Source organism: Ursus maritimus, unplaced genomic scaffold, assembly GCF_017311325.1.
Source record: "Ursus maritimus isolate PB19 unplaced genomic scaffold, ASM1731132v1 scaffold_24, whole genome shotgun sequence".
NCBI classification, from domain to species: Eukaryota; Metazoa; Chordata; class Mammalia; order Carnivora; family Ursidae; genus Ursus; species Ursus maritimus.
Window position 1 is genome coordinate 40,299,005 of NW_024424897.1, and position 14,355 is coordinate 40,313,359.

Genomic DNA, 14,355 nt, shown 5'->3' on the forward strand with positions numbered 1-14,355 from the left:
GGAAGGGGCGGGGGGAAGACCGAACTAGGAACACAGGTCGTACTCAGCGTTCCGGCCTCGGCTGAGCTGGGGAGGCAGCTCGGGTCCGCCTCCGCGCTCTTCCTGCAGCAGCGGGTCCAGTCCTGGCAGAAACGCCCGCGCGCCCCGGTGGGGGGCGGGGTGCCGAGCCCAGGCCGTCACGTCCCGAGCGTCGGGGGGCGGGGCCGCGGGCGGTGGCGTCACGAGACCCCGCCCGCACCGCCCTGCTATCTCCCGCGCCGCCCGCCATTTTGTCTCTAGTGTCTGGTTTGCTGTCGGCGGCGTTGGAGGAAGTGTCTTGGTCTCTAGGCTTGTGGCAGGGAACGGGGTCTATTGTCAGTGTTTGACTCCGTAGTTTGGTCCGAGGCCTTCCGGAACTTTCCCGGGGCAGTCGGCAGAGGCTGCCGCCACCGCCCCCGCCCCTCCCCTCGGTCCCCCGGTCCGGGAGGGACCGCGCCCGCGTCACGCCCCTCAGCGCTCGCCGATCCCTTCTCTGTCGTTGCGTCCGCATCGCGTCCCCGGAATCAGACGGTGCCCCATAGATGGCCAGCTTTCCCCCGAGGGTCAACGAGAAAGAGATCGGTGAGGAATGGGACGGTGGGTGAGGGGTGCTGGTGAGCGCGCCGGGGCTGCGGAGAGGCAGGGAGTCCCCGGAGGAGGAAGCGTCTCTGAGTCTAAGCGGAGAAGGGTGAGCCGGGGCCAAGCCCTGGAGCGAAGAGGAAGGAAGCGGCCCAGCCGGTGCGTGTCGCCGAGGGGTAGATGGGGGTCAACATTGATGCGGCGCCTACTGTGCGCCAGGCTCGGCGGAGGCAGTGGGCGGATCTTCGGGTCTGGGGGAACCTGGGCGCCCAGGGCCCTCCTGACCGTGTGGTCGGGGGCGGACACCCACCCCAGGGGGACCCTAGTTTCCTCTAAAGAGGTCCGCGCACGGCCATCCTCCTGGGATTCTCTGGGGCGTCTTGTGGCTAGTGCTGGGCAGGTCTCGGGGACTTAATTTTACGACGGGAAAAGTAAACTTGTGTGTTCTGAGTGTAATGAAAGGGGAGGGGTCCTCATGTATATCAGCCACTCTTAAAGGAGAAATGTGATCGAAGAGGTGCCATGAGCCTGGAAAAAGTATTTTTAAAAACGGTATGGCGTTAAAGAAGGCAGCGGTTCAGGGGAGGAGACTCAATTATCTTTTCTGCGCATAGGAGCGGGGAGGAGCAGAATGGTTGGGTGGAGTGACAGAAGAAAATCTGTTGTATGGAAGAGCACGCTGAAAAGGCTGTCTACAAACTGGTCTGGAGGCTAGCCCTGCCACACCGAAGTCAGGGCAGCGGATCCTGGAGGTTGTGCGTCAAGACCGCCTCAGTGGCTCCGTTGACTGCACCTCACACTTAAATTCCCTCTTACGGGAAAATAGACAGTTTTGGGGGAAGTTGGTGCTGTGCGTTGATGATAGGCTTAGTAAACCTTGAGCTTACCAAGTCGTGTTATCTTAAATAGGTACAGTTTTCATTTAAAAAATAAAATAGTTTAGCATCCCCCCCCAAAAAAAAACAACACTAAACTTACTGTGTTAATTAAATGAAAATTGGAGGTGGCCACTGAGCAAAGACCCTTTGCATTTCCCCATTCTTTATGTGTGCCTTCAAATATATGGAGGAGGTATTTCTAGAGGGAGGGAGAAGCCGAGGTAGCCAAAAGGCCCTCTATCCTGTATGTGGGTTCAGTTTTTATATCTAGAGACAGCTCTCTTAGAATTCTGGGCTTTTGTTCTCTTAAGGGTAAGGTTGAATGGCAGGTTGGGAGGGGACTTTAACCCTGGTTCTAATAACGAATTTAAATATACAGAGAAAACAAAATTCATGGTTAATTTTTTATTTTAACTGTGTTTTAAGACAATTAAGTAAGTCTTAAAGTGGAACGTGGAACCCAAAAGTTCTTATTCTTAGTCCAGTGGGCTTTTTTTCTCCTCTGCTACACAATAGTATCACAGGTAAGTGATGGGCTTTTCATTTATCTGTTTTACTTCATCTCGATGAACTATTTTTGAAAACTTAACCAGTCCTGTCTTCTAAGGGCTGGCTAGAGCTTCTGAGCATACCTGCATAAGGTACATCCCCTGAGTAGCCTTTTCAGTTAAAATTTTTCTTTATTTTTTTTTAAGATTTATTTATTTATTTGTTTGTTTATTTGTTTATTTATTTATGAGAGAGAGAGAGAGAGGGAACACAAGCAGAGGGAGTGTGAGAGGAAGAAGCAGGCTCCCAGTGGAAGAGCCCGAAGCGGGGCTCGATCCCAGGACTCTGGGATCACGCCCTGAGCCGAAGGCAGACGCTTAACGACTGAGCCACCCAGGCTCCCCTCAGTTAAAATTTTTCATGTTTAGTTAGGTCTCAGTGTTATTTCCTGGCCATAGTGTAAAATTATTAGCCAAGTCCCAAATATCTAAAAGAACTTTGGCCTTTTCTAAGCTTAAGGAGAAAAAAACCCCCAAAACCCAGTTTTTGTTTGTTTCTTTGAAAGTACCATTTGGATACAGAGTTAAACAGTAATATCTCTATGTAGTTTTGTATCTTTCAGTAAGGACTTAACTTTTCCCCTTTTTTCTTGGGTATTAATTATAGCTCTTTGGTTTCTCAAATACTGAGAGAAGAGAGGTAAGATTCCTTGACTGCTGAGAGTCCTGTGTGACAGGGAGTACTGCCTGGAGCGACTGCCCTCTTTCACAAGGCGCTACCACAGATCCTCCCTTTCTGGTTATGAAATTGCGGAGAGGAATGTGGAGAAGGAGCTAAATCTGGTTCTCTTGGTTCAGCAGTAACTCAAGATCGTGTGTTCCTACTGTACAGATAACGTAGTATTGTATTTATTGAGTTCCCCTGGCAGGCAGCTTTTCCCCTCTGCAAGGTTGTTAAGTCATATATATATGGTTTTATTTATTTATTTATTTATTTATTAATAGAGAGAGATTGAGAGACTGAGTGGGAGGAGGGGCAGAGGGAGAAGCAGACTTTCTGTGGAGCAGGGAGCCCAGTGTGGCTCCGTCCCAAGGCTCCAGGATCATGACCTGAGCTGAAGGCAGACACTTAATGGATTGAGCCACCCAGGCACCCCAAGTCTTATATTTCTTAGGATACTAACATTAAACAGCTGCAGGTAATAAAGGTTTAACTTAAAAAAATTTTTTTTCAAAACGCTTCATTACCTTACCCTATTGATAATATTGTACAGTAAATATCTGAATGGGTGCTTGAATCATTTGATGCGGAGATCATTTGGAAAAGAAAAATCATTTGATATGCCTGTTAACAAGCAAGGAAACACCAAGCTAATAATGAATACTTGTGACAGTATAGCATCTGTTTGGTAGTTTTAAAATAATGACCCCATCGGGGCGCCTGGGTGGCACAGCGGTTAAGCATCTGCCTTCGGCTCAGGGCGTGATCCCGGCGTTCTGGGATCGAGTCCCACATCAGGCTCCTCCGTTGTGAGCCTGCTTCTTCCTCTCTCACTCCCCCTGCTTGTGTTCCCTCTCTCACTGGCTGTCTCTATCTCTGTCAAATAAATAAATAAAATCTTTAAAAAAATAAAATAAAATAATGACCCCATTTCTTGACTTTCTATATATTTAAGGATAGATTAGCTTATTATTTCATGGTCTTTGTTACTTGAAACAGTTTTTTGGTTGTTAATTTCCACCGTTTATACCAGAGGAGTTTTGTGATTGTGGGCAAAGTAGAAGAAAAATATAGAGTGATCCTAAAATACGGACTAAAAATTGTCTTTTGTGGGAAAGTTAGTCTTGCTTGCTAAAGGAGTGGTGTGTTCGTCTAATTAACCAATGTTTTTGAAGTTGAATGCAAGGGCCAGCCCTTGTTTTTTGAAATAAAGGTTATATGAATATACTCATCAAGTTTAGTTAGGGGCTTTCTCTTTAAGATAATGCTTGAATTTTTTGGTTGAAAATTTTTTTTCCCAGTTGGATTTAAAAACTTATTTCCCTGACGTGTGAAGTTCCATTTTTTTTCTCCTAAAATTTATGATTTTTTTTTTTTAACTTTATTTATTTGACAGAGATAGAGACAGCCAGCGAGAGAGGGAACACAAGCAGGGGGAGTGGGAGAGGAAGAAGCAGGCTCCCAGTGGAGGAGCCTGATGTGGGGCTCGATCCCAGAACGCCGGGATCATGCCCTGAGCCAAAGGCAGACGCTTAACGACTGCGCCACCCAGGCGCCCCAAAATTTGTGATTTTTAAAAGATAGATATGATTAAACAGAAACCCAAGTTATTAATAAAAAAAAAAAAAGATTAGACAGAGGTTGCAAATTCAGGGGCCAGGCACATGAACTCCGATGGTGAGATGACTGTATGACTGGCCTTGGAGGAATATAAGGAAACGCAGTGTAAGGAGCCCCAAGCCCTTTAAAAAAAAAAAAAAATCACTTGTATATTTCAAAAGAAAAAAGAAAATAATTCTGCAGGCATATGAAGGTCACTGGTTTGTGGATTTGATATTAAAGTCATGTAACGGCTGGTAAAAGTTGGGGTGGGAGTAGGTGGGGGTTCTGCTGCTTTGATCAAACCACGCTTGAGGTATTGTGTTTAGTTCTGGGTGCCACTTTTATGAAGACCATTACCAGCTGGAGTTTTTCCAGGAAAGTGATGGAGTGAAGGTGGGAATGGACTTGAAACCATGTAACCTAAGGAATGACTGAAAGGCCTGTGGAGTTTAGGCTGATGAAAAGATTCAGTTGCTGATGTCACGGCTGTCTTCAATGTATGACTATCACGTGAGAGCAGGATTATGCTTATTCTCTTAGGTCAGATTTGACTGGGTGGGTGGAGTGGCACGGAGGAAGATTTTTGATACTGTCAGCTGCACAAAAGTGAATAAGCCTTATTAGGTATTCTTATTTATGAATATCATAGAAAAATGGGTCTCAGTTTTATTTTACTTTTTATTTAAAAAAAATTTTTTTTTATGGGGCGCCTGGGTGGCGCAGTCGTTAAGCGTCTGCCTTCGGCTCAGGGCGTGATCCCGGCGTTCTGGGATCGAGTCCCACATCAGGCTCCTCCGCTGGGAGCCTGCTTCTTCCTCTCCCACTCCCCCTGCTTGTGTTCCCTCTCTCGCTGGCTGTCTCTGTCAAATAAATAAAATCTTAAAAAAAAAAAAAAAAATTTTTTTTTTAGATTTTATTTTTAAGTAATCTCTACACCCGATGAGGGGTTCAAACCTACAACCCCAAGATCACCAGTCGTCTGTTCTACCGACTGAGCCGGCCAGCCGCCCGTTTTACTTTTTAAACCATAGCTCATTTGTTAATGTATCAAAAACTTGGACAAGGAAATGTTGAAATCATTTAAGAATGGGAGCTTATATATGTGCTTTTATATTCATTCAATTAATATTTACTGATCACGCATCATATGCCAGGTGCTCCGCTGGCTGTTGACAGAGCACACGATGAGACTTGAAGTGTCACCTGAACGAGTGCGGGGGTGGGGGGCTGGGGGTGTATGTCTATACCTGCTGTAGCAATAAGAGTATAAGTGGTTCTTACTTGAACTGCAATACATACAGGATAGTTGTTGGGAAGTTCAAGCCAAAAACCTAAAAATACACTGTAAGAGTTGACCAGACAACTAATCACAAAATAGATAACAGGGAAACTAAATTGATACTATTTTATACCTAAAAAGGAAGAGTAGCAAAATTTGAAATCAAGACCAACCCAAGAAAGCAGTGGCGATACACTGACAAAGGTTCTTTCCCCATGTTGAGGAAGCTCTGGCTGCGTTGTGGGAACACCACGTACAGAAGGAGCTTGTGGATCGTGCTGCTTGTGAACTGCAGAACTAAAAGTCTCTGTATACTCCGGTAATATGCCAGTTTTTGTTATGAATGATAAATTTAAGTACATTTTCCCCAACATTTTGTTTATTTGAGAGAGCACAAACAGGGAGCAGCAGAGGGAGAGGGAGAAACAGACTTCTCGCTGAGCAGGGAGCCCAATGTGGGGCTCCGATCTCAGGACTCTGAGATCCTAACCTGAGCCGAAGGCAGCCGCTTAACTGAACCACCCAGATGCCCCTAAATATAAGTACTTTTAACTAAATTAGAAATGTATGAGATTGTTTATTCTCTGTCCTTAAAAACCAAAAGAACTACTTCCATTTGGGGGCCAGTTTACGGCCCACTATTAAGATGATTGAGGGTCACAATGTAATGCATTGTAAAGCACTGCTGGGGAGATTGTACTCAGTAACCTTTAAGTCCCTCCTAGTTCTGGGGGCTTTGTGATTTTTGTGACCTGGGCCTGAAAAAATATTCATGTTGGGGCGCCTAGCTGGCTCAGTGAGTGGAGCATGGGATTCTTGATCTCGGGGTTGTGATGAGTTCAAGGCTGAAATTGGGTGTGGAGATAACTTAAAAAATAAAATCTTTTAAAAAAAAAGGACTATTCATGTTTAAATAGACCATTTAATAGTGCTTTCCTTTGAATAACGATATCATATTGTATTTTATAGTGGCTTGTGGTTTTTGAAAACTATAAACTTATTGGAAGATACTTTTCTTACAAAGTAAGTTTAGCCTGTTGCAGTTTAAATGTTAGCAATTACTGAAGTCCTGACTTTTGCATTGCCTCATGTTTTCATCAGATTACTAACTGTAATATATCATTACGCTATTATCACTTGATCAGTTTTTTTACTGAAGCTTTCTAAACAAGCTCATAGGTGGGGGGGTGTTGGCAAGTCACTTTATGAAAACTCGAAAGTAGTTATTATCATTAAAGGGTCTTCACACCATATACCTGCCTTCAGAGGGTAGAGATCAGAACTCCTTATACCTTGTCTTCATGGAAGCTCAATGGAGTTGAGAGTCCCAAATTAATATGGAGGCAGTGTCAAGTTCATTGATTGGTTATATGTGACAGCCTGTATTTATTTTTTTCTTTCAGTGAGATCACGTACTATAGGTGAACTTTTAGCTCCAGCCGCTCCTTTTGACAAGAAATGTGGTCGTGAAAATTGGACTGTTGCTTTTGCTCCAGATGGTTCGTACTTTGCTTGGTCACAAGGACATCGTACAGTAAAGCTTGTTCCGTGGTCCCAGTGCCTTAAGAATTTGTAAGACTCTCTTCTTTTTTGTATTTTGTATCTCTTTGTAGAATTTACTGTTTTCTCTGTGGAGTAATAAAATTTTTGATATTTAAGTTTTTCCTTTTTAGGCCATTGTAAATGTATTTTAATCATAAGCTGAATATGTTTATTGGAAAATTTGCGGGAAGAATCGTTCGGCCTTGTACATTATAGAATACTTTCTCCGATGCTTTTGTGTCTTTGTATTAAAAAGCAGGTTACTGGTTCCTTGGTAGTGTATATTACGTTGTGCCAGGGCAGGTGACCTTTGTTACGTGACGCTTTTTGGGTTTCACAGCATTTTATTAGATAACAGTGGTATGGTGATCGTGTATTTATTTTTTATATACTTAAAATTCCTCTGCTTGGGTTTATTTGCTGAAAGTTTTTCTAAAATATATCATACACTGAATTTAATCTCTCCCTCGTTTTTGTGTCCAGTCGACCTTCGTGGTTATTTAGTTAATATCTTTATTACATATTATCTTAGGTCTAGAAAGTATGGGAAACTACGGATTATTATGGGTTATTTTTAAGGTAATTTCTAGTGTCAACTTTAATATCTTAAGTTATCAGGTTTTTTGTTTTGTTTTTTGTTTGTTTATGCTTACTTTAGGTTAGCTAAAGTTTATTGTGATTATTATTATGATTATAGTGGTTTTGAGGAAATTTTTTTTTAATGATTTTTTATTATATTATGTTAGTCACCATACAGTACATCCCCAATTTCCTTTGTAAAGTTCGATGATTCATTAGTTGCGTATAACACCCAGTGCACCATGCAATACGTGCCCTCCTTACTACCCATCACCGGTCTATCCCATTCCCCCACCCCCTCCCCTCTGAGGCCCTCAGTTTGTTTCTCATAGTCCATAGTCTCTCATGTTTCATTCCCCCTTCTGATTACCCCCCCTTTCTTTAACCCTTTCTTCCCCTACCGATCATCCTAGTTCTTATGTTCCATAGATGAGAGAAATCATATGATAATTGTCTTTCTCTGCTTGACTTATTTCACTTAGCATTATCTCCTCCAGTGCCGTCCATGTTGCAGCAAATGTTGAGAAGTCGTTCTTTCTGATAGCTGAGTAATATTCCATTGTATATATGGACCACAACTTCTTAATCCAGTCATCTGTTGAAGGGCATCTCGGCTCCTTCCACAATTTAGCTATTGTGGACAATGCTGCTATGAACATTGGGGTGCATATGGCCCTTCTCTTCACTACGTCTGTATCTTCGGGGTAAATACCCAGTAGTGCAATGGCTGGGTCATTGGGTAGCTCAATTTTCAACTTTTTAAGGGACCTCCACACTGTTTTCCAGAGTGGCTGTACCAACTTGCATTCCCACCAACAATGTAGGAGGGATCCCCTTTCTCCACATCCTCTCCAACAATCGTTGTTTCTTGCCTTGTCTATTTTTGCCATCCTAACTGGCGTAAGGTGGTATCTCAGTGTGGTATTGATTTGAATTTCTCTGATGGTTAATGATGTTGAACATTTTTTTATGTGTCTGTTAGCCATTTGTATGTCTTCATTGGAAAAGTGTCTGGTCATATCTTCTGCCCATTTTATGATTTGTTTATTTGTTTCTCGTGTATTGAGTTTGAGAAGTTCTTTGTAGATCTTGGATACCAGTCTTTTATCTGTAGTGTAATTTGCAAATATCTTCTCCCATTCCGTGGGCTGCCTCTTAGTTTTTTTGACTGTTTCCTTGGCTGTGGAGAAGCTTTTTATCTTGATGAAGTCCCATAAGTTCATTTTATCTTTTGTTTCTCTTGCCTTTGGAGATGTGTCATGGAAAAGGTTGCTTTGGCCGATGTCGTAGAGGTTGCTGCCTATGTTCTCCTCTAGAATTTTGATGGATTCCTGTCTCACATCGAGGTCTTTCATCCATTTGGAGTTTATTTTTGTGTATGGTGTGAGAGATTGGTCAAGTTTCATTCTTTTGCATGTAGCTGTTGAGGAAATTTTTGACACAAAGAAATTATACATTGCTTTATTGTTGAACTTAATCTCTTAGCAGCTGAAAAATGTCTTTTGATTTGAATTTATTTGGTCATATCCTCATGGCTAATAGCAAATTTTCACCTTCCCATCCATAGAATTCTGTTGTTATTCAGTATCACTATGATAATACTGAGGTTATTTTAATAAACATTTATCATTATTTAGTATCTGCAGGAGTCCAGAGTAAATAATAACTAGATGTCAATCTGACCTTTTTTCCCTTCAGTCTCTTGCATGGCACCAAGAATATCACCAATTCAAGCAGTTTGAGATTGTCAAGACAAAACAGTGATGGTGGTCAGAAAAATAAGCCCCGTGAACATATTATAGACTGTGGCGACATAGTCTGGAGTCTTGCTTTTGGATCATCAGTTCCAGAAAAACAGAGTCGCTGTGTCAATATAGAATGGCATCGATTCAGATTTGGACAAGATCAGCTGCTCCTTGCCACAGGTTTAAACAATGGGCGTATCAAAATATGGGATGTCTATACAGGTACGGAGCCACCGTTTTCAAAGCAGACCTGATTATTTTATGATGCAGGGCCTCTCTCATAGGCACTAGAAGATGTGGTTTGAGGATTTGAACTAACAGAAAGCAAGAATTGCGGCTGTGGATGTGTCTTCATGATTGGCCTGCATAGCATCTTCAGCTCATAGTTTTGTTTTAAGAAAATAGGGTTCTCACTGCTTGGTCACTCTTCAGAGAATATTTTAGCAAGAAGGACATGTCTAAGGAATGTAGTTAATTATCATTTATAAATTAGTGATTTAGTTTATGGCTCAAATAAGCAAGGTGTTTTCTTATATACTTTTTCAGTGATAGCTTGAGGCTTTCAAGGCAAATCTGGTTTTCAACAATCATTGTCTAACCTTTGGAAGGTTTTAGTAACATTGTATCTAAAGTTTACCTAGATAGGTTGAGAAGTGAAATTCTTTGGGCAATTAGAAGGGAACGTGTTATTCACTGACTAAAACAGTTTCTGGCTGATAGTATATACTCAAAAATTTGAAGGCATTTTTTTTAATGAGCATTAAAACTATGTACAGTAGAACACAGCAGGTGATACTAATATTGAATGAGGATAATGAGTCAGTAAATTTGGATTCTTGAAAAAAATTTAAGGAAAGCACATAGGTTTTCATAGAAAACAAAACTCACATTAGATGAATAAAGTATGTTTATTCACTGACAATTTTTTAAAATTTAGGTTGTTGTAAGATAACATGAATCTTTTGGGGAGTTTGACAGTCTGTTAGTAATCCAAGGCCAAGGAAAAGAAAAGGGAAAATTTGATTTTATTTTTAAAATCATACTATACAAAAATTAAAAAATGATACAATGTAGGTTTTCCTGATGATAAATTAATTTGTTTACACTTCAGAAATTCTCTTTAAGCTGATCTGATAAATTTAGGCTTTGCTATCCTGGAACTAATCCATTTTACAGCTGTGTAAATAGAGAATCTTCAAAGGTGATAGAAAAGCACTATTCAGTCACTTTGCACTTGGGAAATGAGATTGACAAGTACTTTTACATACACATATATATGTGTGTGTGTGTATATATATATATATATGTTTTATGTAAAGAACCCTATTTTAAAGAAAGAAGCCGAAAAAAATTAACAACATTGTCTTTTTTCCCTCTTCTGTCGCATTTAGGAAAACTCCTCCTTAACTTGGTAGATCATACTGAGGTGGTCAGAGATTTAACTTTTGCTCCAGATGGGAGCTTGATCCTAGTGTCAGCTTCAAGAGACAAAACTCTGAGAGTGTGGGACCTGAAAGATGATGGTATGTCTTTTTTCCAGGCTGTGAAACAGAATGAGTTTCTTAACATTACTGCTGAGAGATGTCAAGAAGTGTCGATCATCTGGGGATACAGATCTGTATCAACTATATGAGGACAAAATCTGTCAATTTTAGGGGTTTTTTTGTTTTTAAGATTTTATTTATTTATTTGACAGAGAGGCAGCAAGAGAGGGAACACAAGCAGGGGGAGTGGGAGAGGGAGAAGCAGGCTTCCCACTGAGCAGGGAGCCCGATGCGGGGCTCGATCCCAGAACGCCGGGATCATGACCTGAGCCAAAGGCAGATGCTTAGCGACTGAGCCACTCAGGCGCCCCAGTTTTAGGTCCCCCCCCCCGTTTTAGGGTTTTATAAATGAACTGGTCTGTGTTAGTTTATTTCCTTGATCTTCAGGAAGGTTAACTTCATTTGCTTAGCAAAAATTTAAGTAGATCTTGAAGTTACATAATTTAGTAATCTAATAAAATTTAGATTAAAACATTTACATACCAGGATTTATAACTCCTAAATGCTAATAAGCATCATAATAAGTTGGATAGGTTAAGTAAGAAATTACCAAAAGACTTGCCATCCAGTATAATAAAAGATATCTTAGGTATGCCTGGGTGGCTCAGTCAGTTAGGCGACTGCTCAGGTCATGATCTCAGGGTCCTGGGATCGAGTCCCATATTAGGCTCCCTGCTTCTTCCTCTGCCTGCTGCTACCTCTGCCTTGCACTCTCTCTGACAAATAAATAAAAATCTTAAATAAATAAAGAAAAGGTATGTTAGTGTTAAGTACTCAGGTTTTTCTGAAATTTTGTTAATTGTAGTGCATATAAAGTTTGGAGAGTCTCCCTCGTTTGAGAGGACCAGAGATGAGCATCTCTTTCCACTTCTTAGTCGCTAATGAGAAGGTTTACAGTTTGGCTAACACCTTATATTTAAATAAGATCCACTGGTGCTCTAACAGGCTCAGGCTCGAGGTTGATGGCTTGCTTAGAATTACTGTGACTTAAACTGAATGTAGTAGGAAACAAAACTCTGAGGTTTGGAGACTTGTTCTAGTTGATGGGCAATAACCATTGCCTTGGAAAATAATATTCTTGTCCTCCCAAACCATGATGGACCTCCTCTGCATCTTAGCATTCTCTGACATTTTTGAAATGCTGCTCTTTTGAAGTGACCTCCAGGGCTCATACAGGTATTTCTTTTTGTTCAGGAAACATGATGAAAGTATTGAGGGGCCATCAGAACTGGGTGTATAGCTGTGCATTCTCTCCTGACTCTTCTATGCTGTGTTCAGTGGGAGCCAGTAAAGCAGTATGTATCAAAGTTCTTGTACATTCATTGTGAACTGGATTATAATAACGTGTGCATAATCATTTTAAATCTAAGTAACCTATTAAGTCTGTGCTCGGTGTCATGAATATCTTAAATATTTTATTTCACGATGGGGGAGAATTTGCATGAGGGAAATTAAATATAGTTATTGATTGTGGAGTGAGAAACTGGATTGCTTTTAGTCAGAGATAATGTATAAAGTAAGGGGTATGTCAAATTTACTTTTTCTAAGGTCTAGGAAAGTTGATGTGCTGTAGAAGAGATCTAGTCCAAATGTTAAGACATTCCGCTAATTATTCTCTTCTCTGTTGTTCTATTTTTTTTGTCCAGTTTGCTGTTTAAAAAGTTTTGATTCCCAGCTGGTCCTGGACATTTAACTGAAAAAAAGTAACTTAAAAATCTAATAATAAAAATAGCACTCATGTATGTCTAGAGTGAATGATAGATGAAATCGACATGGTCTGTCTTGCATAGCATTCCTGTGGACAGATGAAGTGTAAAGTGACTCTTGGGAGGGTTATGCTTATTCATGAACCTCTTTTAGTTGTCTGCTAGCTCTTAGTATAGTTAAAGAGATCTTAGTAGCTTCATATGTTTATGAAAAATGTTGAAGTCCAAATACATGGGATATTCAGAATACACCCTGAATTACTGGGGGTGGGAGTCTGGTTTTAAATGCATTTTATTTAGTCAGGAAGTATGTTAAAATGATAGTTGCAAATGTTGGAAGTTTAGAAAAAAAGTATTCAGTTCTTTAAAAATCATAAGAAGAACAAAGCTAGATATTGACATTGCTATTTTAGGCTGTGTGTTTTCCATATGCTTCTTGCTTTCCCTGTCACAGGTGGTGGCAGCAATATTGGTGTGATTGAGGTTATGCTGGCACCACTCGCACACAGGCGCACAATGGTGTTAGCTGGGCAGAAAGAGTGGCATCTCTGGCTACCGGGCTGGGGGCGACCTTTACCATAGGATGAAGTAACCTTGCATTCGGCTGCAAGGTGTACTGTACGTACACAGGTGCTGGTCGATGTCCACTTTCTGCTTTTCTTTCTTTCTTTTTTTCTTTTTTAAAGTAATTTCCCCCCGCAGTGGAACCCACTGACTCCTCCAAGTAATTTCTCTCCCAGTCTCATGGAGTTGGGAGTCTGACATGTGAAACCAATTTAATGTAATGTAATTGGCTTTCGAATGGTTTCTCTGTGCTATTTTTTGGGAATTCTTTGAGATGTTGGAGATACCTTAAGACTTGGATCCAACTTAAAATTCCTATTTATTTTTCTTTGGAAGTAATAATATTGTGTCTGTGCAGAAAAAAAAGTAGCAAAAAGGATTGCTTTACTCCAAGAGGAGAGATTGTCTTATTAGGATTGTTATGAACCTCCAAGCTTGTACTTAATATAACTAGACTGAAGTAAACATTTGAATCCTATTCAGAACTATTCTGCACAGTCTTAAGTACTGATCTTATAGAATCGAAAACTATGTGTAAACTTGTACTAAAGTAATTTAAATGTTTTATACTTAAAATGACTAATGGTTGTGGTTGGTTTGGGAAAAATAAGATTGGCAAATCTTGATTCACAGACATGTTGTTAACTGTAATATTTTCATAAATTAGTCTTTTCATTTTGTAATGTGGTTTAACGTCCTTGTTGTTTGCCAAAGAAATTTCATTTGGCTGTGAAAATTCTCTTTGCTTGCAGTATCTGTTTCTCTTCCTAGGCTCACGTTGGTGACCCAAGCCTATTGTAAACAAGTGATTATCTCAAAGGGAGATGCCAATGGAGTAACAATTTGTTAACATTACATTTTCTGTCTGTATATTTTTTAAAAATTTGGTAGTTTCTGGAAAAAAAGAGAAGGGGGTTTGTAGTACTTAACCCTATTTATTTCTGTATATATTTTTAGTTAATTAGTTTTTGGAATAAATGGATTTCAGTATAACTTTGTGGTTAAATTGCATTGCCTTTTTTATGTTTAGGCTTATTTTTAAATTAACATTTAACAGAAACATTTGAAATAGAATTTGCATGTCTACTTTAATTAACTTAAAGACTGATT

At 40.5% G+C, this 14,355-nt stretch overlaps 1 protein-coding gene across 5 annotated transcripts in view; it reads left to right on the plus strand.

The window, feature by feature from the left end:
• Window positions 1-269: 269 nt before the first annotated feature.
• Window positions 270-14,355, plus strand: part of WSB1 (WD repeat and SOCS box containing 1) — a 36,621-nt gene continuing 22,535 nt past the window's right edge. For 2 of the 5 annotated variants that reach the window (XM_040641029.1, XM_040641030.1), the window contains exons 1-5: window positions 274-600; window positions 6,969-7,137; window positions 9,385-9,653; window positions 10,823-10,954; window positions 12,170-12,270. In XM_040641029.1, the coding sequence (XP_040496963.1) occupies window positions 561-600; window positions 6,969-7,137; window positions 9,385-9,653; window positions 10,823-10,954; window positions 12,170-12,270 (711 nt within the window). In that variant the 5' untranslated portion in view covers window positions 274-560. Of the gene's footprint in view, window positions 601-6,968; window positions 7,138-9,384; window positions 9,654-10,822; window positions 10,955-12,169; window positions 12,271-14,355 lie in introns of all 5 variants that reach the window. The other 3 variants (XM_040641027.1, XM_040641028.1, XM_008695363.2) reach the window with 3 other exon arrangements.